Consider the following 27,338-nt stretch of genomic DNA (forward strand, 5'->3'; position numbering starts at 1 on the left):
GGTTTCAAGGTGAATGACCTGGGGCAATTTGTTTCCATCAACTTGATTGTGAATCTAAAGGTGCAGTTGAAATGTCTAATTTTTCTTGCCATCCTCAGAAGATTGCTGCAGATCTACTCTATGATTCTCATTCTTTTCAGCTTACAATACAAATAGCTTATTATTTTTTGCAACCTATGTCTTATAATAAAGCAGTGCTGAAAAATTAAATAGAATGTTCAGTTGACATATAGGCTACAAAAATGATTTGCTGGTGGTGATTTTTAAGCTTGATTCTAAATAGATTTATGAAGAATGGCACTTGGAAGACGTGGTTCAAATTTTGCTATTTAAGGTATCTTGAAATTATAGGCTCACTCTCCCTAAAATTTCAAAAAGCGTAGAGCTGAGGCTCTTAAAGGTATAGCAGTGATAAAAGCTTTCATAGTCATTTCTGAAAAGCAACACTTCGTAGTTTTCTGTCTTCAATGGTTCTCGAATATACTTGTAGAAGGAAGGCAACAGAAAACCAAGAATAAAAATAGCTGAGCTCTCCACAACTGGGCTTCCTGCTTACTTTCCCTGTTCAAAGAAAAGAGGAGACACCACCTTGCAAGAGGCTTCATAGACAACTGGGCTTCTCCAGTGACAGCCGGCATTTGATGCCCCATATCTCTTGGTTCTTCTTGTTGCCAATGGTCGGCCTGGCGATGGTGGTGAAATGGGAGCAATTAATCTGCAGATGAGGGAGGGCTTCCTTTAACAGCTGAAGGGTACCGTCCGGTACGATTCCAAAGACCTGTAGTGTTTTTAATGTGGGAATTTCTCCAAGTTCACTGGAAAGGAAGAGAGAGACTTTCAGAGTAGCAGTATCTATGGTAACTGTGCCACTAGAGTTACACGATCCAATTTTTACACACTGTATTTTATACAATACAAACTGAAGACATAATTTGCAATCAGTGATTTGAGGGAATAGCAAAGGTGAATCGAACCACAAAGCAGAGGCCACAGCTTGGGCAATATGGCCTCAGGAAACACACAAGTGCATTTCATTGAATTTCTAATAACCAAAAAACTCCTAGGTTTATTTAAAATCCAAACATATCTTCTTCCTTTCTCTATTCCTGGTTTATATTCCACCCCCTGCCCCCACCAACTCTTGGTTTATACTGAAAAATGTCACTGTGTTGGGAGGGGAAGCCAGCAAGCTAGTGATGGGAAAAGTAAATGTTTTACTATGGCATAAGCCGGAGTCACAAAAGGTTACCTGCAACTTAAGGATATGACTTGATCTTTATTTGAACGAGGCTTGCCCTCTTGCAAGGAGATGTGAGCAGAGTCAGTAACTTCCAAGTAATGGTTAATAGTCAACAAGTCCATTACATATGATGAAGCCTAACGGTGACTTCATGATACTATTTTAAGGTCGTGTGTCAGGTGCAGATAGACACAATAAACATTTTACTTCTCTACATATTACCTTTTTTTCTTTCTGTCACATGGAAGCCAGTCATTTTCCTAGGTATTTCACATTAAGTGAAACCTAACTATGTCAACAGTGAAATTCTGGTCCACAAAAAAGCCTGTTTTCCCAAAGCAAATATGCTTTGGTAATGATTCTTTTTTCTTAACCTAGGTCTACAGGGTTAGAAATTCGTCTCTCTGATCTATATTTACTCCAGGTTGGGACATATAGTCCAAAGTCTCAGGAAAGGGAATATTTAGTTTGGAGTTTCAACAAAATCCCATGGCAGATCAATGAGAAAATCAATTCCCTAAAATAAGAAGCATCCTTTATATTTTCATACTGCCAATAATTACTTAAACCTTCCTTATAGTAATTGTCAGCTTGCCTCTAATCTTTCCTCCTTTCAGCTTAGTGTATATACCAATGACCAAGGACATCCTCATAAAGCCTAGCTCAGATTAAGTCCTTCCCCTGTTTGAAATCGTTGATGCCTCCCTCATGTTTACAGAACTCAAACCATCTTTTGGCCTTAAGACTTTCCATGCTAATCCTGCTCCCACTTTTCCCACTCCCCATCAAAGTGTATTTATTCTACATTTAGGAGAGTTTAAACACCACAGATGTTAACATATACTGGTTGAATACAAGATGAAGGGTAATTTAGATAATGAAAGTACTAACCAAATGAAATAAACATGCTTGGTGTTCCTAAGGGGGCAGTCAGATCTGGATGTAAAAGAAAATCAGCAAGAACAAATTGCTATTGTTCATAAAGTAAGCTAATCTCTGAAATGGAAACAAGAGTATAAGGAGAAGTCAGCATACACAGATGTTTATACTTACCATCACTGAAGATGATAGCAATCTGGCCCAATCTTAAATTTCTCTTATATAAAATCTGAGCAATGGCACCCCACTCTACTCTTGCCTGGAAAATCCCATGGATGGAGGAGACTGGTAGGCTGCAGTCCATGGGGTCGCTACTAGTTGGACACGACTGAGTGACTTCACTTTCACTTTTCACTTTCATGCATTGGAGAGGGCAATGGCAACCCATTCCAGTGTTCTTGCCTGGAGAATCTCAGGGACGGGGGAGCCTGGTGGGCTGCCGTCTATGGGGTCGCACAGAGTCGGACACGACTGAAGCGACTTAGCAGCAATTAGCAGCAGCAGCATATGAGAACTTTGTAATATCCATGAGAATCCAGATTCTGGGATCTCTAGATTAGCCTAGTTGTAAGACATTCCGCAGTGGAGAGTATTTAAAAGAAACTAGAGCGGGGAGTGCGGAGAAGGCAATGGCACCCCACTCCAGTACTCTTGCCTGGAAAATCCCATGGGTGGAGGAGCCTGGTAGGCTGCAGTCCATGGGGTCGCGAAGAGTCGGACTCGACTGAGCGACCTCACTTTCGTTTCTCACTTTCATACACTGGAGAAGGAAATGGCAACCCACTCCAGTGTTCTTGCCTGGAGAATCCCAGGGTTGGGCGAGCCTGGTGGGCTTCCGTCTATGGGGTCACACAGAGTCGGACACGACTGAAGTGACTTAGCAGCAGCAGAGGTGGGAGTGGAGAGGGATGGCAGACAACAGAAGAGGAAATGTTCTTGCAACAGCACTTTGTAAGAGCCTTGGTGAGGAAGGAAATTATACTAGATACGTGGAAGACACTCAGGGGTTACACGTGAGAAAGGAGTGACCAGAGTATGATGAGATGGTGGATGAATGATCATTCCCAAGCCAATAAAACCAGGAAGTCTTTAAGATTTTAAAGAGACCCCCCACACCCCCCAAAACAAGCCTCTTGTATGTGTATCACCTACAACACAGCAGAGATAGTCCCCAAGTATCTCTGAAAACTTCAATGGAGGAGACTGAAAAGCAAACGAAAGGAGAGTAAATAGAAATGAATAGTCTGAGAGCTATTACCTCTAACTTCAGTATAAAATGACTCTGATGTCTTGAGTGTCTCTATTTAGCTTTAGTAAACAAAAGGTATCTATAAACTGTGTCACCAGGTTCACTCCTTTGTTGTCCACTGTTCAGTCGCTAAGCCATGTTCCACTCTTTGAGACCCCATGAGCCTGGAAGCATGCCAGGCTTCCCTTCCTTCACCGTCTCCCAGAGTCTACTCAAACTCATGTCCACTGAGTCAGGGGATACCATCCAACCATCTCGTTCTCTGTCACCCCTTTCTCCTCCTCCCTCAATCCTTCCCAGCATCAGTCTTTTCCAGTGAGTTGACCCTTCGCACCAGGTGACCAAAGTATTGGAGTTTCAGCTTCGGCATAAGTCCTTCCAATATTCAGGGTCGATTTCATTTTGGATGGACTGGTTTGATCTCCTTGCTGTCCAAAGGACTCTCAAGAGTCTTCTTCAGCACCACAGTTCAAAAGCATCAATACTTCAGCACTCAGCTTTCTTTATGGTCCAACTCTCTTATTCATACATGACTACTGGAAAAACCATAGCTTTGACTAGACGGACCTTTGTTGGCAAAGTGATGTCTCTGCTTTTTAATACTCTGTCTAGGTTTGTCATAGCTTTTCTTCTAAGGAGCAAGCGTCTTAATTTCACGGCTGCAGTCACCATCTGCAGTGATTTGGGGGCCCAAGAAAATAAAATCTGTCACTGTTTTCATCGTTTCCCCGTCTATCTGCCATGAAATGATGGGACTGGATGCCGTGATCTTTTGAATGTTGTTGAGTTTTAAGCCACTCTCCTCTTTTACACTCTCCTCTTCCACCCTCATTGGAGGCTCTTCTGTTCCTCTTCACTTTCTGCCATTACAGAGATATCATCTGCTTATCTATTGTTGATATTTCTCCCAGCAATCTTATTCTCCTTATAAAACCTTAAATTCCTCAACTTAAAATTCTCCTGCAAGTATTATTTCTTTAGTTTCTCTTAATCTCAGATTACTATCTCCAGCTTCAGTTTTTTCCATTAGTGAGAAATACAAGAGAAATGAGACCAATTAATAAGGAAGGGAATAAATACAAGGAGGATGTGTCCTGAGGATAAAATATCTAGTTTCCCAAGTATTTCAAAGCATTATCAGTACAAAAGAAAGACACTCAAATTTTATGTTCCTACTTCTGAGATAAGAAATGAAAATTTTTTAGCATAAATAGCTTTCTGGAAACTATCGTTGAAGATCCCAGAATTCTTACTATGCATTTCATATACATTTTACCTGGAGAAATGTTTAAGGATAGGGTACCACCAACTCATCTTAATGAATTCACAAGGTAAACCAGTGTATTGTTCACTTTATGTCTTAAGAAACATACTCTTTTACCTTAAGGTTCAAAGATAGCATCTTTCTTCTGTCTGTTCTCACTTATTCTGATGGTCTGACTTGTTACTAAACTGATACCTCTGCTTCCCTTATTTCAAGATAATATTTAGACAAACTGGTTACAGTGCAGTCAGGGTTCGCACCTAGGTCTGTGACTTTAGACCCATGCTTTGACCCATCAAGTCAAACTGCCTGCAGATGACTGCAAGGATTATCATCCCACTGGATATAAATATAAAAATATGAAGGCTCACAGCCTCCCCTTAGCCTCTGCTCAAGTGAATAGGTATTTCCTGCTTAAATTCTTACTCTTTTGGAGAGAAGGAACAAAAGTAAGACACATAAATAGATTCTCTTGAGAAAAACAAGCAGAGAAGAAAGATCAGTGTACTCCCAAGGGAGCTGCACAGACAATGCAGCTAAAGCTCAAATGGCAAGGGTGGGGAACAACTGTTAACACAGAAACCTTTTCGGGTTAGACACTCTAGGCTCCTAGGAGTTCTGCATGCTAGAAAATTCAAGTGGCAGGAGATTTTAATAAGAGTTGCATGTATATGAATTTAGGCCCCAACATCTGAGAGCCCTGCAACTAAATATTGGCATCCCTTCTAGGCAATGCTTTTCCAAATGAGACACCAGCTGAGACCCTGAGCCCTAAGGATTAACTACAGTGCTTTATTAAAGATGTTCATTACTGGATTCCCTAATTCTACAAGTTAACTCTATATAGCTGAAGTGTCTGATCTATTCATTCTTTTTAATTCTTTTTCTTTAAATTGCAACATAGTTGATTTTTAATGTTGTGTTAGTTTTTGGTGTACAGCAAACTAATTCAGCTATATATACATGTATATGTACATATATATATACACACACACACACATACATATTTCATTCAGATTCTTTTCCATTACAGGTTATTATAAGAAACTGAATACAGTTCCCCATGCTATAGTTAAGTCCTTGTTGTTGATCTATTTTATATATGTAGTGTATATCTGTCAATCTCAAACTCCTGATTTATCCCTCTCCCTCCAGCCTTTCCCCTTTGATGGCCATAAGCTTGTTTTCAATGTCTGTGAGTCTGTTCCTATTCTGTAGATAAGTTGAGTTGTATTACTTTTTTAGATTCTACATACATGTGATATGATATTTGTCTTTGTCTGTCTGATTTACTTAGTATGATAATCTCTATGTCCATCCATGTTGTTGCAAATGGCACTATTTCAAATTCTTTTTTATGGCTGGGTAATATCCCATTGTATATATGTATCACATCTTTATCCATTCATCTGCTGATGGACATTTAAGTCACTTCCATGTCCTGGCTGCTGCTATATTCATTAATTCTTTTTTGTTCCAAACTTTAAACTTTTTATTTTGTATTGAGGTATAGCTGATTAACAATATTGTGGTATAAGTTTCAGGTGAACAGCAAAGGGACTTAGCCACACATATACATGTAGCCATTCTCCCCCAAACACTCCTGCCATCCAGCCTGGCACATAACACTGAGCAGAGATCCCTGTGCTATACAAAAGGTCTTTGTTGGCTATCCATTTTAAATATAGTAGTGTGCACATGACCTTCCCAAAGTCCCTAACTATCCCTTACCCCTGGCACCCATAAGTTTGTTTTCTGTATTCATTAATACTTGAAACTAACTTATGAGACCCAAACTAATTTGAGGACTACATAAATTCTGTGCTCAAATTCACCACCTTTCTTTGGTAGGAATCAGCTTGATTACCTTCATGTGGATAGTAAGCTTTAACAAGGTCAGCAGCCTCATTTAGGGGATGAGGAAGGACACCAGGCCAAATCCAAGATACTAACTTCTTGTGGTTTTTAGTAAAATTGCTATACACTTATGTTTGACATGAGGAAGAACTCTGCAGCCCTTTGAAATATAGAAGAACTTCTTAAAGCTAAAGAGATGATATTCCCAGGATGACTTGGGTATGGTACTTCTTAAAAGCAAGATGGATCCGATTCCTCTTTTGTTAGCATTTGATTTTGTGGAAGCTGCTGAACAGTACAAAATCAATCCCTAAAAGAGCTACCAGATTAGATATAGACTATTCTGCCCGTGTCCAGGAGACCTGGGATGTACAGCCAGTTCAGTCAGTAACTCACTATTCAGCTTTGGGTAAGTTACTTCACTCTTCAGGATCTTAATCTCCTTCCTTCTCAAAGAGAACATCACTCTTACAATATTTACTACTTAAATATTCTTATTTTTCCCCATTCCTTGGCCATCTGGGACAGACACCACTAGGAGACTATAGAACTTTCCCTCTAAGCTCAGATGAAGGTTTTTGGACTTAACTAGTTGATCTGAAAAATTTCAGAAACACATACACACACGGTCTGCCTCCTCCCCTTATACTCTGAGCTTCCTGGAACTAAAGGCTGTCTTCTCCTGCTTTTGTACGTTCTCTGCAAGTACTAGAACAGTATTCTAATATTTAGACCGGTTCACAGCCAAATTAATGTTTAGTAAACTACCTCAATCAACTCAACTTTACCAGACGTTTTAAGCAAAACATTTTGCCTTGGTCTTTCTATTTTGTTAGTCCTTCCTAACTAGTTTGTGATACATTAATTTGATGTTTAAGCTTTAAACATCTGCTGTTAATAATAACGGATTTTAACACCAAGTGACATCTCTTTTGGCCCCTGCTCTCTGCTCATTTTAAGAAACAAGAGTACTCACAGTAAAGTTTCAGGTATTATGTCATAGCACCGACTGAGTGATAGGTGTTGGAGGTAGTTGAGTTGGTAAAATTCTGGAAAGCAGTCATTTTTCAGCATGACACTATCGCTATAACAGAACAGAAGAAAAAATTAAAAATCTATCCATCAATCCCAGACGAAGATAGGAACAGCTTATCATTCAGTTCCTTCAATTCAACAATTTAAGATTCTTTCCTCATTCAATAAAAGTCATGAATTTTCATTAAAATTTATTTTATTTTAAAATAAATAAAAACATACCTTAAGTCTAGGTGGACAAGATTGGGACATCTTCCAACTAAGGTAGAGACATCTAGCGAAAAAAAAAAAAAAAAAGATGGCCACTATCAAATGAGGAATCACACAAGGATACTTGCTGTCCATATATATCACAATGTGCTGGATATTCAGAGTAGTGCAATTAGTCATTCACTATTAGAAAAAAAAAATAATCATCTTGCCATGTAAGACTTTCTACCCAGGAAACACAAGAAATCATCTGAAAAACTACTAGAAATAGTAAGAGAACTACTTATGTAAAATGACTGGATAAGAAACTCCATAGCTTATTTATGTGCCAGCAATAGCTGGATGGAAAGAGGGGGGGAAAGTCCTGTTCACATTAGCAAAAAGCAAAATCAAATAGCACACTATATAAACAAATATCAAAAAGTAGTACTCCAAACCAGTGGAGGACCATCATAGATTGTTAAAAAATAATATGGCTACTGCAACTAGAGAAAATTTACTTCAACTCAAATAAAATATCCAAATTAATTCCACATGTTATTAAAAACTTCCAAATGCAAAAATGAATAATTATTCACTGGATCTTGGGATCAGTAAGGAGTTTCTAAGCATTAAAAAAAAAAAACATAAAGGAGACAGTGATAATTTACTACATTATTAAATCTTTAAAAACTCTACCATGTTAAAACAAAACAGAATACAAGCAGAAATAAAGTGGTATCAGAAAACTGGGAATAAATGTTTCCAATAGAGTTAATGCTCTTATTGTATTAACAGTATAAAAAATAGTATATTAAGAGTATAAAAAAATAGAACATGGGTAAAAAAATATAAAGATACTGCATAAAATATAGACATAATAAAAATGGAGCAACAAATGCAGAATAAAATATATTTTTTTGTGCTTTCACATGGAAAAAAATCCTATTTACAATACCCAGAATTGATGAAATATCATAAAGCAGGTGCCCCTATGCATATTTAATTTTATGCAGCCTTTCAGAAGACCTCACTTTTTGAGAGTGAACTGATCTTCCTTTTAAAAAAAAGTTTTCAGGGCATAACACACTTTGCTCTTTGGCTCAGTAATTCCACTTTAGAAAAGTAATCAGAGATCCCAGGTGGCATAGTGGTAAAGAATCTGCCTACTAAGGCAGGAGACAAGACACACAAGTACATCCCTGGTTGGAAGATTCCCCTGGAGGAGGGCAAAGCAACCAACCCCAGTATTCTTGCCTGGAGAATCCCAAGGACCCTACAGTCCATAGGGTGGCAAAGAGTCAGACATGAATGAAGCAACTCAGCATGCATGCATACATGCACTAAGATATTCACTGTAGTGACAGTTATAACAGTCCCCTTCCCTCATTAGTTTAATAGGTCAACCTTCATCCATTCTATGGAACACAATGCTAATAACAGCCATTAGAAACCTATTTAATAACATTTTACGAAATGAAAAAATAACTCAGGATACACTATATACTGAAAACAAAATATATATAATGCATGATAATCTCAATTTAAACACACAAACATATATATTTACACACAGATTTACACATAGAAAGGAAGGGGGTTAGGGGTTGGAAGGCTGGAAGAAAATACATCCAAATGTTAAGTGCAATTACCAAGGGTGGTGGGATCACAAATGCCGTTTCAGAATTTGGAAGAAAGTTCCATGTGATACTTTGCAATCAGAAAACGCATCAGTGAGTGTTATTTACTTTAAAAAAATAGGCAAATTTTATTTATGTTTGAGGGTTCTTCTTTTCCTTCTCACAGCTACATCTCCAGCTGCATCCCCTCGTTTGAATCCTAGACTTGCATTTTCAACTGCCTCCTCAACACACTCACTGGGCTATGTGATAAGCATCTCACATTTATGCCTAAAACCAAATGCTTGATTTCTCCCCTCAATCTGCGCCTTCCCCAAAATCTTCCCCGTCTTAGTAAGTGTGAACTTCATCGACTGCTGGGGCCAAAACCCTGGGAGTCCTACTCAAACTGTTTCCTCACATCCCACACCCCATCTGTTACCCAGTCCTGTTGGGTTAGCTTTCAAAATGCGTCAGAAATCAATCACTTTTTACTTCCTCAAATGTGACCACCAAGTCTCCAGCGGCCTTTCCCCGGCACAGCTCCGCAAGGGGACTTTTCAAAGGTGAGTCACATCATTTCATTCCTGTTCAAAATACTTCAGTGGCTTCCCATCTTACCTAGGAAAACAAGGGAAACAGAGCTTCTGCCTTGGCCAAGAAAGCCCCCGGCTATCTCATCTCCTAACACTGGGCTCCTCGCTCCCTCTCCCACACTGGCCTCCATACTGAGAAGAAAAAAAAAATCTCAAACATTAATAAAGTTTGTCTATTTTAAAAAATAAACAACATTTATTGATTCATTTTCTGATTATAAAGTAGCATACGTGGCTTTCCTCCAAAGGCACTTGCTGGTCCTTGGTTCTAGAATGTTCTTTCCTTACATATCTACATATCACTCCTTCAGGTCTGTGGTTAAATCTCACTTCCTCAGGGAGCTCTTCTCTTTGGCCATTCCATCTGAAAACCCCCTTCCTGCTACACTCTACCCAAGCACCCTGCTTTAAACCTTTCCTCCTTGTGTTTCCACCTCCTTTCACATTTAGTTCCTTGTTGATTGTCTGGATTCCCCACCAGAATGGAAGCTTCACAAGAATGACTTTCTCTGTTTTGTTCAAGGCTACACGTCCCAAGTTTAGAACTGGGTTTTGGGCATTATAGGGGCTCAACAGACATTTGTCTCCTAAGTCACTAAAAAAGGAAGAACTGCACAACGTAATTCTGAGTGACCCATCATCTCACTAGCCAATCACAAAATCCACAATCAGATACAGTCTTCCTTTGCCACCACCTGGGAAAGAATTAAACCTTGGGGGATGAAACTGGTTAGTCTGTCTCCAGCCCTTGTTTAAGTCCCGTCTTTCTTTGGTGGGTAGAGTTAGGAACCACTAGTGACTGCCAAGATTCCTCTTCACTGTCTCCTTCATTTCACTTGAGTTAGAAAGGATCTTAGAAACTATCTAACTTGTCATTTTAGAAGAGAGACCTTTTTTGCTAGAGAAGTCCAAGTAAATCTAAGACCCAAAGCTAGGTCCTCCAAACCTCATTCCACGTGCATCCACTGTTCTACACAGAGGTACTGATGGGTGAGGAATACAAACACCAGGAGCCAACAATTACTGAGCTCTCACTATGGGCCGAGAATGATTAAATGCCTTGTACACGTATTACATCATTTATTGCTTACTCTAATGCTAAGAGGTAAGGTACTACTATTATCTCCATTTTATTGAGAAATGGAGGAAGAGCACGGTTAAGCAAATTGCTCAAAGCTACCCAGTGAGTGACAGAGTGGGTACTTGAATCCAGATGGTCTGCCACTGGTCTTGGAGGTAAAACACAAAATCTGTATTGTCTTCTACACAGCGAAATAGCGTGCACCGTTGTTAAAGATATCCATTTAAAAATTCTTGAATTCCCATTGCATACTTAAGGAAACTAACACTTCAACTCCTACTCTGCGTCCTATCCTCGCCCTGAATGTGTCCGGCAAGTGGGATTTTACCACCTATCATTCCTGCCAAAACTTAGTAGAAAGGTGATTTGTTCTTTTTCAGAGGAACACAGAAAAGAGTTTTAAGCCAAACGTGGAAACAATTTACAGTAGTTTGCCTACAGCTGAGTTTCTCGACCTTATACCCAGAACCTTGGTTCATTACAGAAAAACTCTGAATAAAGAAGTGGGAAGTTCAGGTATGGGCAGAAATGTACACAAGGCCCTGTCTTCCCTTGGGGATAAAGAGGGAAGAACCACGGGTGGGATTCAATGCAAAGAGGATGCTCCCTGGTGGGAATTTAAAGTCCTTAGAAGGCCACTTGGCAAGAACTATCCAAAGCTTGATAATGAAGCCTAATCCTTGACTTGGCAACTCCACGTAGAAATGCACTCAACAGTTTGCTTCTGTCCATAAGATGGTTGCTTATAAAGGGAGAAACTGTAAAGACTCTAAACATTCGTTACAAGGAGATCAACTGAGTAAGTTATGAATGAATCAATAAATTATTCCAAATATATCTGATGGAATATCACATAGCCACTGAAAATGCTGTGTGCTGTAGCTACTGAAATGGAGTTACTTGAAATAAAACCATAGTATAAAGTACTCCATACACTATGTTCCTTTTTTTTAAAAAAAGCCACTTTTTAATAGGAAAAAAGACTAGCAAAATGTTAGTAGGATTATTGATTTTTGTGTTTTTACATGTTTTAGGCACATTTGAGAATGACTATGTAATACTTTGACTAGATATTTTTGAATTTTTATTTTTAATTGGAGGATAACTAATTTACAGTATTGTATTGATTTCTGCCCTACATCAACATGAATCAGCCATAGGCATACACATGTCCCCTTCCTCTTGAACCTCCCTCCCAAACAGCTTTAAAATTGTGTTTAAAGGGGAAAAAATGCAGACTAGAAATACTGTGTGTGGAGGGGAGTGGTTAGGAAAAACACTGCGATGCTTTCGCAGATCTCTAAAGAAAGCCTTCACTTTTGTTATCTGGGTTCAAGCAACTGCAGAGGATTCCAACCCCTGAGCACTTAGGAGAATCTGCTCCTATCTTCTACAGCCTCGGATATGTGACTCACAGAGGACAGGTCATGTCCTGAAGGAGTAATTTTCAAATACTGCTTAGATTTTAAGAAGATACATTCTGCAAATATTTGGCTCAAATCTTTTAGAGTATGTTAAAAATGATAAGAAAAACACTTATACTCAGAGGGGCTCATACCACCATCTAGACATGAGGTTAGGGCTGAGGTGTGCACTGGCTTGAGGAGGCTTTGTGTAGGCCGCCTGAGATCATGAGGGCAAGCTGTTAAAATGCTAAGTGAAATAAGTCAGGGGACTTCCCTGGTGGTCCAGTGTCTATGACTCCATGCTCCCAATGCAGGTGGCCTGGGTTTGATCCCTGGTTAGGGAACTAGACCCCACATGCCACAAGTTAAGAGTTGGCACACTGCAACTAAAGATCTTGCATGCTTGCCTACTAAGACCTGGCACAGCCAAATAAGTAAATAAAAATAAATATTAAAAAAAAGAGACAAAAACAACGACTATATGATATCGCTTATACAGGGACTCTAAAAACTACAACACACTAATGCATGGTGTTGGTTTAGTTGCTAAGCCGTGTCCGACTCTTGCGACCCCATGGGCTGTAGCCTTCCAGGCTCCTCTGTTCATGGGATTCTCCAGGCAAGAATACTGGAGTGGGGCGCCATTCCCTTCTCTAGGGGATCTTCCCGACCCAGGAATCCTGCATTGCAGGCAAACTAATGGATGTAACAATAAAGAAGCAGATTCACAGATACAGAGGACAAACAAGTGGGTACCAGTGGGGAGAAGGAACAGGAGAGGGGTTAAGGCAATAAAGGGGAAGGTGATTAAGAGATACAAACTACTAAGCATAAAATAAGCTACAAGGATTGTACAACACGAGGAATACAGCCAATATTTTATAACAACTCTAAGTGGCATATAACCTTTAAAAATTGTAAATCACTCTTCTACACCTGTAACATATTACTGTACAACAACTACACTTCAATAACAAAGAAAACCTTTGCCGTTGGTACTTACCTTTGCAAATCAAGATTCTGTCAATATTAGACAAATAAAACAAAGCACACATAACTGAAAGTTCAGGCTTTTAAAGACTTTAACTGTCACACATCACCCTTGATTTTAAATGCCCGTATTCATCTGAAAAACCCCAATGTCCTCTTAGACTGAACTGAAAAAAGTTATAAATATGAACTCAGAGGGTTTCTTGCAGGGTTTTTCAACCTTGGCAGTATTGACATTTAGGACCAGATTCTTTTTTATGTGTTATTCTGCCGTCCTGTGCGTTGTTCACCAGCATTCCTGGCTTCTACCCACTAGAGGCCAGTGTGTAGATGGCATCTAGTGGGCAGATGCTTCTACCCACTAGATGCCAGTAACCCCACAGCTGTGACAATCAAAAATGTTTCCAGACCTTGCCAAATGTCCTCTTGCAGGCAAAACTGTCCCCAGTTGAGAACCACTGCTTAATACTAATCAAACACTGCATCCCTCAATTTTTATGTTTGGGTTTTAACCTAAATAATTTAGTTAAATAAAAGAAGCTCTTCTGCTTAAACATAAATTGTTTTAAAGTATAAAGGGTTTCACTCATGCATTCTGGATTCAAATCTTGCCACTAACCCACTAGCTGTCTGCATTTACCTCACTGACCCTTCTGATCAGCTAGCTGTTAGCTCATCTGAAAAACAGGAATAGGAACATACACACACACTGGATTAAATGAGACAGTTTATGGAGGATCACGCCTAGGAGATGCTCGAGAAATCAAACCTGCTGTTATTGTTGGGACTGCTGTTGTTAAGGGCCCAACAGCCCAGAGGGTCTTACCTGATCTCTGCAGATTCTTTCGGTACCCACTGAGATTCAGCTGGGTGATAGTCTCTGACACATGTGCAACAGCCACCTGTACATGCTTTTCAGTGAAATCATAGCACCAAGAGAGGTTCAGTTCATCCAATCTGCACATAAGAGGGATGACAAGGAAAGCATGAAACCATTACCCACAATGAATTTTCTATGAAACCCTGCCTAAAGCTGCAAATCAAGAAAATACAGGGCCACTGATTCCTTACCATTTTCTGCACAGAACCTCAGCTTCTCTAAGCAGCTACATTTGCTCACCTGAAACTGCTTTCTCCATCTCGGTCCAGTTTGTTCCAGAAAGTTGCCAGGGGATATGAGCCAAGGGCTTAGTGAATGCTGCCCTCTTCTGGAAGACAAGGGAAGTGCTCTCCTCTCCTGCTCATACCTCATTCCAGGAATAGGAGAAATTCTAGCTTCTATGCTTTCTTTCTCAACCACTTGGGTTGTAGGAAAACAACTAACAGTATGAGCTTGAGATGTTTTAAAAAACTGATACGTTGTACCAGGAATTCCCAGTAAAGAGATGCCGACATCACAAAAATTCACTTTATCTTACTGGGCCTCTGCTAACTAAGTAAATGAGGGCTTCAAAGGAAAAGTCCAACCACTACATTATACATCCCATTCCTGGCATTGCTGAGAAAATGTAGGGCTACCATTTTATCTCATTGGTAACATTCTTACACAAAAACAATCTTTTCTATAAGATCATTAAGGAGAAATAAGTACAAAGCTATTAGCACAGAGACCAAGGGATATTAAAAAAGACACACACAATACTGGGTATTCTGTGAATCATGTCCCCACTCATTATTCATTTCTGTAACTCTGTGACCTTTATATTCTGACATTAGACATTAATTACTACCTAGTATAAAAGATGTTTTAAATGGAATCACCCAGATTCATGGTGTATTTTGCAATAACAAACTTTTGATAAATAAATAGTCAAAACTGTTATGTTAGGTCTACAGACATTACAAGGAAAAAAGCCTGACAGTATAGTCAGGTATAAATAGATACTCTTTGTACATACTGTTGATAAACACATTACCACATTATCCTTATTTTAATAAGCCAAAGGAAAAAAAAAAGGATCACAACACAAGCAATCTTTGCAAACTTCATTGATTTGGCTCCTGAGTTTGGACAGAAAGTTTGGATGATAAAGGGTACTGAGTTTTCCAAATCAAGAGCTCAAAGAGTTAGGAAAGCTTAAAAATGTTACCTGACTCTATCTTGATGTGAAAGATACTGTATATTTGAAATCACAGTTCTAAAATCAAATCTCTAATCTCTCCTACCTGGAACAGCTGCTCAGCAAAGTCTTCAGGGCAGATTCAGAGAATCCAGAACACCCAGAAAGGTTTAGTCGCAGTAAATTTGTGTTCTGAGCAAGATTACTGGAAAAAGAGGACAAAGTTGTAACAGTACTAACCAGATCCTCTTAGTTAATAAATAAGAATGAAGCTAAGGGAGGCAGTTACAAGCACACAGGCCTTTGAGTCAGAAGTGAGTTTAAATTCACATCTTACCATCTAGATGACACCAAGTAGGATGCTTTGCCTTAGTTTACTCATCTGTGAAATGGCAAGTATCAGTATCTTCTTGGTAGTGTTGTTAAAATTAAATGATATAATGTAATAAAGGCCTCAGCACAGTGTCCAGCACAGAGAGTAACTACACAAAACACTTACCAATGTACTTTTAAAAACTGAAAAACAAAGAACCCACCAATGACCTAAACATATTTCTATTTCACCCACAATTGTAATTAGTTTGTAAGTAAATGTCTACTTATAAAGCCACCAGGTTCTTTCAATTAAATGTCTCCCAAATGCCTCATGTTAGCCAAACAGTGATTTAAGAGCGAGAGTTCTGGAATCACACTATATGGCCAGGTTCAAATCTTGGTTTTGCTATCTAGCTACTGTGTGACCTTGGACAAGTTATTCAGCCTCTCTGTTCCTTAGTTTTCACATCTGTTAAAAAGGGAATAATGAGAACGTATTTCACGGGGTTGCTATGAGGATTTACTCAGAATATCTTACCTAGTATCTGGCATATGGTATGTGCTCAACAAATATTAAGCAGATATTATCATTATTCTTTCCTCTTCCCCATCAAGTTTCATCACTTCTTACCTGAATGTATACAACAGTATCTTAACTAATCTACTGAATAGTTTCTTTAATGTGTAATTGATTTTCTGAGATGCCCAGCGGGTTAATTTTCTAAACATGTTTGTTCCATTCTCAGAACCATGCTCCTCTCTTTACCACGCTTCCCTCTTTACAGCCCACAACAAAGTCCAGAGTTCTTCCAGCATGGCAGGCACCCACGAGACGTGGTCCCTGCGGACCCTCACCTGTCATCTCCCTCACACACTCCATCACTTCCTGACCACTTCAGAATCCACAGTCACAAAGGCGGCTTCATCCGGACTGCTTCCTTCGCCATATCACCTGGAGAACTCCTACCCACATACTTTCAATACTCAGCTTCAGAGTCACTTCCTCTTGAGAAGAGATGGCTGCCTTCTCGAAATGTAATTAGGTCTCTGTGCATTGCCACAGATTCACCAACGCATCTAGCAAACACACTGCACTGTAATTATCTGTCTCTCCCTTGAATGAGGGAGCAACCATGCCTCAATTCTTCCTTGCGTGTCTAGAACCTAGCATGAGACCCAGCAACATATCGAGAGTTAGTACACAAACTTTGGTTGTCTAGGTGAGCAACCAAACCTCCTCGAAGGAGGAACCAAACCTCCTGGAGGTTCTGCAGAGGCTGGAACACCATATCGGGTATTTCCTGAGTCCACCTGCACGTGGACAGAACACCCCACATCTACTTGAGAAACAAAATTAACAGACACAAAACGAGTGCCCTTGAAACATGCTCCTAGGTGTCACTCACTCAACAACGGGATCTGAAAGTCGGAGGCCTTCGAGGCTGAGATTCTGCAACTTGGAGCAGTGAGACAGAAGGCCTTGCAGGGTAGACACATCGATCACAGAGTTCGACAGGTCCAGGTGCTGTAGACGAAAAGGGCTGAACACAGAGGGGATAAAAAGAGGTTCCACAAGATGGCTCACACCAGTATGTCCAGATTAGATCTGACCCCTTCTCCTCCCCACGTGGGCAGTCCATCACAAACAAGACCCTAAACACACATTTCAAGTATTAGCTATAGCTGTAGTCATAAAATAAACTGCTACTGGCCACCTTTGTTTGTTTTAAAACTCAAAAGCTTTTTTTTTTTTGGCCAAGTCCAGACGTTGTGTCAGCACAGTCCAACTTAGAAAATGAATTAATGAGCATCAGAGGAATGAGTTGGATGTGGGTGACAAGGAGGTCACACCTACAATGACTCCTGGCAAGGGTGAGTGGGTGGATGACCAAACCAGGGAAGACTGTGGAAAGGCAAGTTGTAAAGGGAGGTTAATACCAAGGTTCTTGGGCTGGACGTGCTAATACTAAGGTACTTGTACTGTGGTAGTTTTTAGGTAATCAGAAATAAGAGTTTGTTTGAAAGAGAGGGCTGGGCTAGAGATGAGGATGGGAAAGTCTTGGCATAGATGTGGGTGTACAAGACATAGCTTGTCTGAAGACAGAGTGTGGGTCGGGAGAGAAGGTAGCCAGGGACAGACCCTCGAGTAACTGAGCAAAGCGTGCACTTGAAGGAGATTGAGAAGGAAGAGCCGCCGGAGAAACACAAAACACCCAGGGGAGAGGAGTGTTGTCATATGACCACGGCGGGAAGGTGAAGAGGCCTCGAGTCGGGACGCGTGTTGTATCCCAGCTCTGCCGTCTTTAGCTTATTTTTCTGCTCAGCATCTATTCACTCCACTCTAGCATGAGATGACACTGAACCACACTGCAAAACTATCAGTAGGAAATACATTTTCAGCAAGCCTAAAAAACACCCAAACAGAACATCTTTTCCAGGATGTAAATGTCTGTGATAGATCAGAAACCCAGGGCGACAAAATCTGCAAAGACCTCTCACGTTTTTTTCCTTATCAGAAATAGGCAGTGGGGGTACAGACATGTCAATCAAAACTACAATGAGGTATCATCTCACACCGTTCAGAACGGTCATCATCAAAAAACTCTACAAACAATAAATGCTGGAGAGGATGTGGAAAAAAGGGAATCCTCTCTTGCACTGTTGGTGGGAATGTAAGTTGATAAAGCCACTGTGGAGAACAGTTAAGGAGATTCCTTAAGAACCAGGAATAAAACTACCATAAAGCCCAGCAATCCCATTGCTGAGAAAACCATAATTCAAAAAGAAACATGTATCCCCATGTTCACTGCAGCACTATTTACAATAGCCTGAACATGGAAACAGTCTAGATGTCCATCAGCAGATGAATGGATAAAGAAGTTGTGGTGTGTAAATATATACACACACAATGGTCCTAAAAAGGAACAAATCAGTTCTAGTGAGGTGGATAAACCTAGAGCCTGTCATACAGAGTGAAGTAAGTCAGAAAGAGCAAACAAACATCATATATTAACACATATGTGCGGAATCTAGAAAAATGGCATTGCTCAATCTATTTGCAGGGCAGGAACAGCGATGCAGACACAGAGAACAGATTTGTGGATACGGTGGAGGACAGAGAGTGTGGGACGAGTTGAGACAGTAGTGTTGAAACATATATATATTACCATATGTAAAACAGATAGCCAGTGAGAAGTTGCTGTATAATACAGGAAGCTCAACCCAGTGCCCTGTGACAACCTAGAGGGGTGGGATGGAAGGGAGAGTATGGGAGGCTCAAGAGGGGACGGGACATATGTATACTTATTACTGGTTCATGTTCTTATATGGCAAAAACCATCAAAATATTGTAAAGCAATTATCCTCCAAATAAAAATACATAAAAAATAAATAAATAAAAAGAAACAGGCATTGGGGGAATAGCTTGGCTGCATGGCATCTGCGAGCGAGGGCTCTGCTTGGCTCCTGCCTCATAGGATACTCAGGACACCCTTAGACTCTGGGAAGAGCCCAAGTGCAGGCCTATGCTAAAACGGGAATGATGTCACTGAAACCTGTGCCGTGTTTCAACACAAAGGCCACATGGCAACAATCACAACTAACGTCCCATGCTGCACAGATGACCTGTCCTAGGGCATATAGCTGGAGAGAGACAAAAAGACATTTCGCTCTGTTTTCTTCCCCAGGATTTTCCAGGGACTTTTCTTTCTTACCTGAAATGTTCAACTAACGGTTGGTCCATAAATGATCGTGGACAGCGGAAGGCAACCACCCCTCGGGACAAAAGCCGACCAACCACATCTGGGTAGAGATTTCTGCCCGCGAGGTCTACAGTCTGCCAGAGAGACTCGTCAAACCTGGAAAAGAGGTGCTCTGTTTGGTGAGTCAGGGCACCAGTTTCTGGAGGCCCTTGACGCTGCTACCAACAACAGGGCACGGCCACTCAATTGCCCTGAAGCAAATTCTAAAGGCATGTTTGTTTCTGACTATACAATTACCTATATTTTTAAGGGACTACTGAATATTTCTTGGTCCCATTATGGATAAGCTTTCATCTTCCTCTTTACATGGATTTCATAGCTAGCTCAATGCTACCATGAGCCCTGCAATGATCTGGAACAGGAGAATAAAATTTCAACATTCAATTCAATTCAATAACTTAAGACTGCTCAAATCACTCAACTGATTACTGAACAAGTAAGTAGGTTCACAATGACCTCACTTGCCATTTTTGTGAAGCACGGGCACACTACCACAATTACCCTAAAAAACATGTCCCTAAAAGAAGGAAAGTTTGTATGACTTTATTATGAGATACGGTTAGCAAATATCTATTAGGAAAAGTCATAGTTCAGCTCCACTTTACAAAAGCTTGAAATCAATGCACAGAAATACAGGAATACCTATGAACTAATGTGAAGAAAAGAGGTAAAAACGTTTAGACTTGTGTTTTGAAAGCAAAAAAGCAGTAACAAATATAGTAAACAACATAACGAAGTTCGAATACCCATAGATTAATCCAATTTAACATGAAAGAAAACATAAGATCAAGCCCGTGAGGGAACATTTTAAATGTTTACAAGAATTTTACTTTTTAATCCTACTTGAGATAAGCAGACCACTGGCTGGAGCTTTGAAATAATCCTGCATAAACAAACTGTCAACCTCTATTCTTAAGAAGACAGGACCTGCCGTGCCTGGCATATAACAAGTGCTTAATGAATGTCAGTTATAACTTTTATGACAGTTGAGATGAAGATGAACAGAATTGCATAGAGAGCACAGCTGGTGGAGAAAGAAAATCAAAATGGGGTTTCTTGAGCAGGGATAAGTGAGTCAACCACCATGTACCTGCTCTGGCATTCTAGGTATGCTGACCTCTCTGTGGCTCTTCTAAGCAAATATAGTCAGCCCTCCCTATGCACAAGGCTTCCCAGGTGGCACAGATGATAAAGAATCCATCTGCCAATGTAGAAGACATGGGTTCGATCCCTGGGTGGGGAAGATCCCCTGGAGGAAAAAATGGCAACCCACTCCAGTATTCTTGCCTGGAGAATCCCATCGACAGAGGAGCCTGGTGGGCTACAGTCCGTGGGGTTGCCAAGAGTTAGACAAGACTGAGCAAGCACTCCCTATCCACGGGTTCCACATCCACAGATCTGCAGATCCTGAGCCAGACTGTCCTACCCCATTTTATACAAGGGACTCGAGAATCCACGGATTTTGGTATCCACAGGGGGTTCTGGAACCAATACCCAGTGGGTACCAAGGGATGACTGTAGTGCAGTCTTGTAAATACCTGGAGTGTCTTATTCCCAGCACACCTGTGAATGGAAGGGCAGGGGCTCCTGCGTTCTCACAGTGAGAGTCCTAGACGCGTGGAGGCAGGAGATAGATGGCCTTAAGCACAGACAAAGGCTGGCCAGAGGCTGATGAGCAGGAGAAAAGGTGAAGATGGAAAAGCCCGTTACTGCCTTCCCAGCTCACCAAGATGTCCCACGTGCAGCTCACTGTTCGCACCTCAGAAGTGTGGCCCCAAACCCAACAAAACCTGAACAATTAGCTGGGCACCACTTGAGAAATCTTTGTAGTTCATGCTCACAACGGCCATCGTGTGACCCACTGGAAGTGACTTACCCCATTTGGAAAACTTCTTTTCCCTGTATTCAGCAGAGCTCATGTTTATTGGATGCTGGGCCAGGCAGTGTACCAGGAGTGACAGGGATACATGAAGGCACAGCTGGTTCTCATACACTCAGTGGGCTGGGTATGAGTGGTGGGAAGAGAACTCGGGGCTCTGTGTGGGACCCAAGTGGGAAACCAGCCTCTCCTACTTAGGCTTTATGGGACCTGAGTGAAGTTCTGAGTCCCAGTTCCCCCATATATAAAACAGGATGATGGTGTCTTCCCAGGTGGTGCTAATGGTAAAGAATCCGCCTGCCAATGCAGAAGATGCGCAATCGATCCCTGGGCTGAGAAGACCCTCTGGAGGAGGAAATAGCAACCTACTCCTTTATTCCTGCCTGGAAAATTCCATGGACAGAGGAGCCTGGCGGGCTACAGTCCATGGGGTTGCAAAGAGTCAGACACAACTGAGCACACACACACACCTCCAGTAGATTCCTCCCTTATCTGTGAAATAAGACGCTAATTATTATAATGAATAAGAAAATACCTAGTGTGCTTTGTGCTACTATAGTCTTCTTGGTTTTCAGTGTCAGCAGACCCAAACGAATAAAAACCCTTCTTTTTTCCTCCCTCCTCCACATACACTAAATGGGGTGAAAAATACTTACGCTAGATGATACCATCTCTTACAAACACTGGAGACTTTCAAGAGTTCGGGGAGGCACAGACAGGAGAAGATTCCTAAGAGCAGCTCGTCTGGAAGGGAGTCCCAAGAAACACCTTGGAGGGGAAAAAAAAAAAAAGGAATTGTTTTTCTTTTACTATTCTTTCCCCCTATCAAGTGTACTGAGCTTTTTCCTGCACTTAAAGATATACAACATGTAACTTAAAAAGGGGAATTTTATGCTAAATGAATTCCTCATCCTCATAATTCTTTTTCTGGTCACCCATGGTCTATGTTTCCTAAAGTGGATACTGTATACTTTCTCAGCAAAGGAGAAAAGAGAATATCAAGAATACTTTTCATGATATTCTTCTCTTTAGTACCCACCAGCCAGTCTCAGGCTCAGAACCATACTGATCGGGGTTCAAAGCCAGTCCCAGGCCTCTCACATCTTAGACGACAATGTCTAAGATACAAGATGCTTCTGGGTTGCTAAGGAACACCTCACTCCTCTCTGAAGTGGATTCAGTGGTGGATTTCTCAAGTAGTGACCTTATTTAAAAGGCAAACCAATCTTTCTCCTTCTTCCAAGCTTACAGAGGGTGGACTCAGAAGTCCATTTACCTAAAAGTGCAATATCAAAAGGCTCTTCTCATCTCTTAATTCAACACACATGTCCTGAGTGCTTAGTTTGATGCCAGGGATGGGTTAAGGTGTTGGGAGAAAGCAGGTAACACATGAGACAAAACACTTTTTCATGGAGCTTATGTTATTGGGGGAGCAATCACATGATATTAGAAGACGTTAAAAATTGTTCAATATTAAAAAAAAATTAAGTGATATGTTAAAATTGCTTTTACTTTGATGTATTAAAAATGAAGAAAATGAAGGTGTTAGAAAGTTTAAACACACAGCATACACACACACACACACACTCCCTCAACCATCAATAGCAACTAACCTCTTTGTTTTGTTTTTCATATGTTTGGGGTTAATAATAAATTATGATAAGGGTTGTATTCAGCTCTTTGATTAAAACAACTATTTTCATTTCATTTTGACTCAACTCTATTTGTTAGCCTACTAAAACTCATCATTCATAGTTAAGGAGACTGTCTGTATTAGTAAAGATTTGGTCAAAATATCTCCTTCCACATTTTAAAATAAATGCCTAATACAAAATTCTGTAATAGTGAGTAATTGTGACATGAATGTCACCACAATAGTGGTTCCTCTAGTAACTGTCAAGTTTTATAGCTGGAGTTCCCCCCCAAACTTTTTAATACATTTGCTGTGTTTTCTTATATTAAAAAAAGTACTGTATTCTTATTGAAAAAAATTCTTGAAGTTGAGTTACTTAAAAGTATAAAACAGTTCCATTTATCAGAGATATTTTTAAGTTATCTGGTGTACTTACATCCATTTCGTAAACATACTGTTTCCCAAACTGGTATTTAAAGAACATTCTTCTGGGAGATGTTAATGTCTGGTCCATGACAAACAGTGTTTTGTGGTGTAAAATGGTATCAAACAATGGGGAAGGCCTTACTGAGCTGGTGATCATGGAGCAAAGGCTGAACACAGAGAAGGGGGCGGCCCTGAGTCCCTGGGGTGTGTTCCACGTGCTGGAGCAGCAGGCCTGTTTTGAGGAACAGCAAGGAGGCCAGCAAGTTTCGGGCAGTGGGGAAGAGGTCAGAGGGGTAGGAGGGGGCCGGGCCAGCCCACTCTGACTCTGAAGGTGATGAGGGGCCGCCGAGAGTTCTGAGCACAGGAATGACAGGATCTCACGTAGGTTTTAAAAGGATCACTCTGACTAGGTGTTCAGAATAAACCGGAGGGAGAAAAAGGTGGATGCAGGAAAACCAGTTTTCTTGGTTTTTAGAAAAGCAAACTCTAATTGCTATTCAACAAGTATTAAACGCTTACATATGAATAGAATAACCCACACGATCAGGATAATATGACCACAGCCTAGAAGGAAACAAGCACACACCAAAGAAACAGTGAGTGTTTTAGATTAGAATTCAGAGTGGTTAGCTGAGTTCAATAACTTGCCTTCTTGGTCTCTAACACCAACCCACCTGCTACACCAATGCTACCGCTATCCTCTCTTCCCCGTGACGGCTAATTTTAGTGTCATCTTGACTGGGCTGTCCCCAGTGTGTGCCTGCCTCATCCAATCCAAAGTTGGGTTGGAATAAAAGGCGGATGAAGGGAGACCTGGCTGTTTCTCCCACCTTTGAGCTGGAACCTGGGTGTCCTCCTGCCTTCAGGCCTGGACTGAAACTAACATGATCTACTCTCTGGAATCTCGGGTCTTTGGGACCAAAGATGATGGGACTCTTCAGCTTCCAGGACTGCGTAAGCCAATGTCTTATTAATAAGCCTCCCTGTATCTCTTATTTGTTTAGTGGCTCTGACAGTATTCTTGGGCTTCCGTTGTGGCTCAGCTGGTAAAGAATCCACCAGCAATGCGGAAGACCTGGGCTCGATCCCTGGGTTGGGAAGATCCCCTAGAGGAGGGCATGGCAATGCACTCCAGTATTCTTGGCTGGAGAATCTCCACGAACAGAAGAACCTGGTGGGCTACAATCCATGGGGTCGCAAAGAGTCAGACACGACTGAGCAACTAAACACAGAACACATACCCCATTTAAAAGGTGTCAGTATTTACTGAACGCGGACATTGCAACAGGCTCAGGCAGAGGATGATGGGGAGCTGGAGACAGCATGGAGGTGAGTGATAAACGTAACAGTCTGGGACCCTGTGGACTCTTCCCCGCTACTCCTGGGCAATCTTTTGAAAACACCCCTCAATCAGATCCCTTCAATGGTGTCCCTTGAATATTCAGTCTAAAGTCTATACTACTGAGCAATGACATTCAAAGCTTTCTTATCAGGGCCCCACTTGGTTTTCTAGATTCATTATCTAGAAATATGTTCCAGCCATTTGGAGCTACTTGGAATTTTCAGAATGAGTCATTCTGTGTCATATCTCAATGCCTCCGTACATGCTGTGCCCGCCCCCGACGGCTATTAATTTAACATCAAGTGGCCATTAACACCCCAACTCCTATGGATGGCCTCCCAGAACATCACCAAAAACAGGCTGTTTTTTTTAACCACAATTTTGCTATTTCCTTACTTGCCTGTGTAGGCCCCCACAAGGCCATGAGATCTTGAGAAGGAGAACCTGATTCTTCTTTTAACAATCTTTATATTCTAAGGAACTAGCACACTGTCCGATACATGCAACCATTCATATATTTACTTAACATGTGCTATATGCTGAGGACTGTTCTACAGACAGAGATGAACAAGGTATGGCCTGCTCAGAGTTTGAGACACAGACAAACAGGAAATTTCAATTCAGGGTCACGAAGGGCTCAGGATGCTGTGCTACACCAGGGACTGAACTGGCACAGTGCTTAGGGAAGGAGGCTCCCTGGGGAAAAAAGGACATGTAGTTGCTCCATGAACACCTGCCCGTCCCTCTCTAGAGAATCACATAAAGGACTGAGGCTCTGAAGCGTAGGGGTAGAGGGATGAAGGCAGACCATCCGCAGGGACCCTAGACATGTTCCGGGCAGCAGCTCCTCAGTGTGGCAACTCCATCACACCACAAAGCTCCTGGGCCAAGGTCAGTGGGGGCAGAGGGTCTCCAGCATGACTCCTGCTCCACAAATTGGAACAAGGTTTTCCTTCCACTAATTCTTAACTCCCTGACCTCTGCTGTCTCTTGCGTATACAGATCAGATGCTAGCATTTCATTCGGCAAAAAAAAAAGAAAAAAAAAAAATTACACTTAGCCACTTTCAATCTAGTCTGTTGAGATTTTTACTATGATCTGCAATGACTACACTGACACCAGGTGCCTGCCCTCCATCCCTGCCAAGTGTGAGAACTACTGGATCGAGGAAGGAGCGCAGCTCCCACTGGAATTTGACTGCATTGTCTCCATGTCAGCAAACCTTAAGCAAGCTACTTAATTCTTTGGGGGCTCAGTTGCATCTGCAGGAAAGGGAATAAAAAGGTTTATCCTGCAAAGTTATTCACTATGAAGATTAAATAGCTCATGTCAAAAGGTTACAAAGCAGAGAGTTAAACTGCCTTTTTTTTTGCTTCTATTCCTCTCCTTTCTCCAAAAACTCTATATGTTTTACTTTCATGACCTTTTCCTTACAGTGCTGCTTAGAACCTTCACCTATGTGAAAACATCCGTCTCTGAGTAGGGGTTGGACAAGGGCTGCCTGGTATCATTTACTGAGACCTCCAAACTGCCTTCTATCTAGGTTTAATTAAAGAATTAAATTAAAAGGTGCTTGCTCCTTCGAAGAGCAATGACAAACCTAGACAGCACATTAAAAAGCACAAAGGTCTGTATAGTCAAAGCTATGGTTTTTTCAGGAGTCATGTATGGATGTGAGAGTTGGACCAAAAAGACGGCTGAGTGCCAAAGAATTGATGCTTTCGAACGGTGGTACTGGAGCAGACTCTTGAGAGTCCCCTGGACAGCAAGGAGATCAAACCAGTCAATCCTAAAGGAAATAAATCCTGAATATTCATTGGAAGGACTCACGCTGAAGCTCTAATACTTTGGTCACCTGATGTGAAGAGCTGACTCACTGGAAAAGACCCTGACGCTGGGAAAGATTGAGGGCAGGAGAAGAGGGCAACAGAGGATGAGATGGTTGGATGGCACCATCGACTCAATGGACATGAGCTTGAACAAACTCCAGGAGATAGTGAAAGACAAGGAAGCCTGCCGGAGTGCTGCAGCCCATGGGATCACAAAGGGTTGGACATGACTCAGCGACTGATCAACTTATCAACAACAATCTAGGTCTGGGATCCTGGAAATACTGGAAAGAATAGAGAGACATACAAGGGCAGGAGGCCAACATGGGCATGTGAGTAAGCAGATTATCACTATGGGCTTGGGGCATTTAATCCATCATCTGCTGTCAGTCATTGGTTGGGAGCTTCTGAGACGGGGTAGGAATGCTGACTCCCCAGCATGCCTGCCCAGGGAAAGCCCTCAAACACAGATTGTCATCGATGTGGAGGAGAAAGCCCTTGGCATAAAAGGGAATGGTGACCTTCATGGAGCTATGGATGGGGCACCCAAGTGTCAGGTAAAATAGTGGGGAAAGGAGATAGGGAGGCTTGTTGCAAAGTAAAGGGCAGGAGAAATCAATAAACTAATGAATGTGGTGCTTCCCATTTTAATGGGAAGACATAAGAAATCAGCAACCTAGACTAAGAG

The 27,338-nt window shown here is 41.2% G+C and overlaps 1 protein-coding gene across 2 annotated transcripts in view; it reads right to left on the bottom strand.

The window, feature by feature from the left end:
- Positions 1–485: 485 nt before the first annotated feature.
- The window catches only part of SKP2 (S-phase kinase associated protein 2), a 34,651-nt gene continuing 7,798 nt past the window's right edge, over positions 486–27,338 (bottom strand). The window contains exons 3-10 of one of the 2 annotated variants that reach the window (XM_068990661.1): positions 22,077–22,188; positions 19,494–19,637; positions 17,187–17,321; positions 15,572–15,670; positions 14,232–14,362; positions 7,747–7,798; positions 7,466–7,573; positions 486–815 (exon numbers count right to left, since the gene is read on the bottom strand). In XM_068990661.1, the coding sequence (XP_068846762.1) occupies positions 602–815; positions 7,466–7,573; positions 7,747–7,798; positions 14,232–14,362; positions 15,572–15,670; positions 17,187–17,321; positions 19,494–19,637; positions 22,077–22,188 (995 nt within the window). In that variant the 3' untranslated portion in view covers positions 486–601. Of the gene's footprint in view, positions 816–7,465; positions 7,574–7,746; positions 7,799–14,231; positions 14,363–15,571; positions 15,671–17,186; positions 17,322–19,493; positions 19,638–22,076; positions 22,189–27,338 lie in introns of those variants that run through there. The other variant, XM_068990662.1, reaches the window with a different exon arrangement.

This window comes from Capricornis sumatraensis, chromosome 18 (assembly GCF_032405125.1).
Source record: "Capricornis sumatraensis isolate serow.1 chromosome 18, serow.2, whole genome shotgun sequence".
Lineage (NCBI taxonomy): Eukaryota > Metazoa > Chordata > Mammalia > Artiodactyla > Bovidae > Capricornis > Capricornis sumatraensis.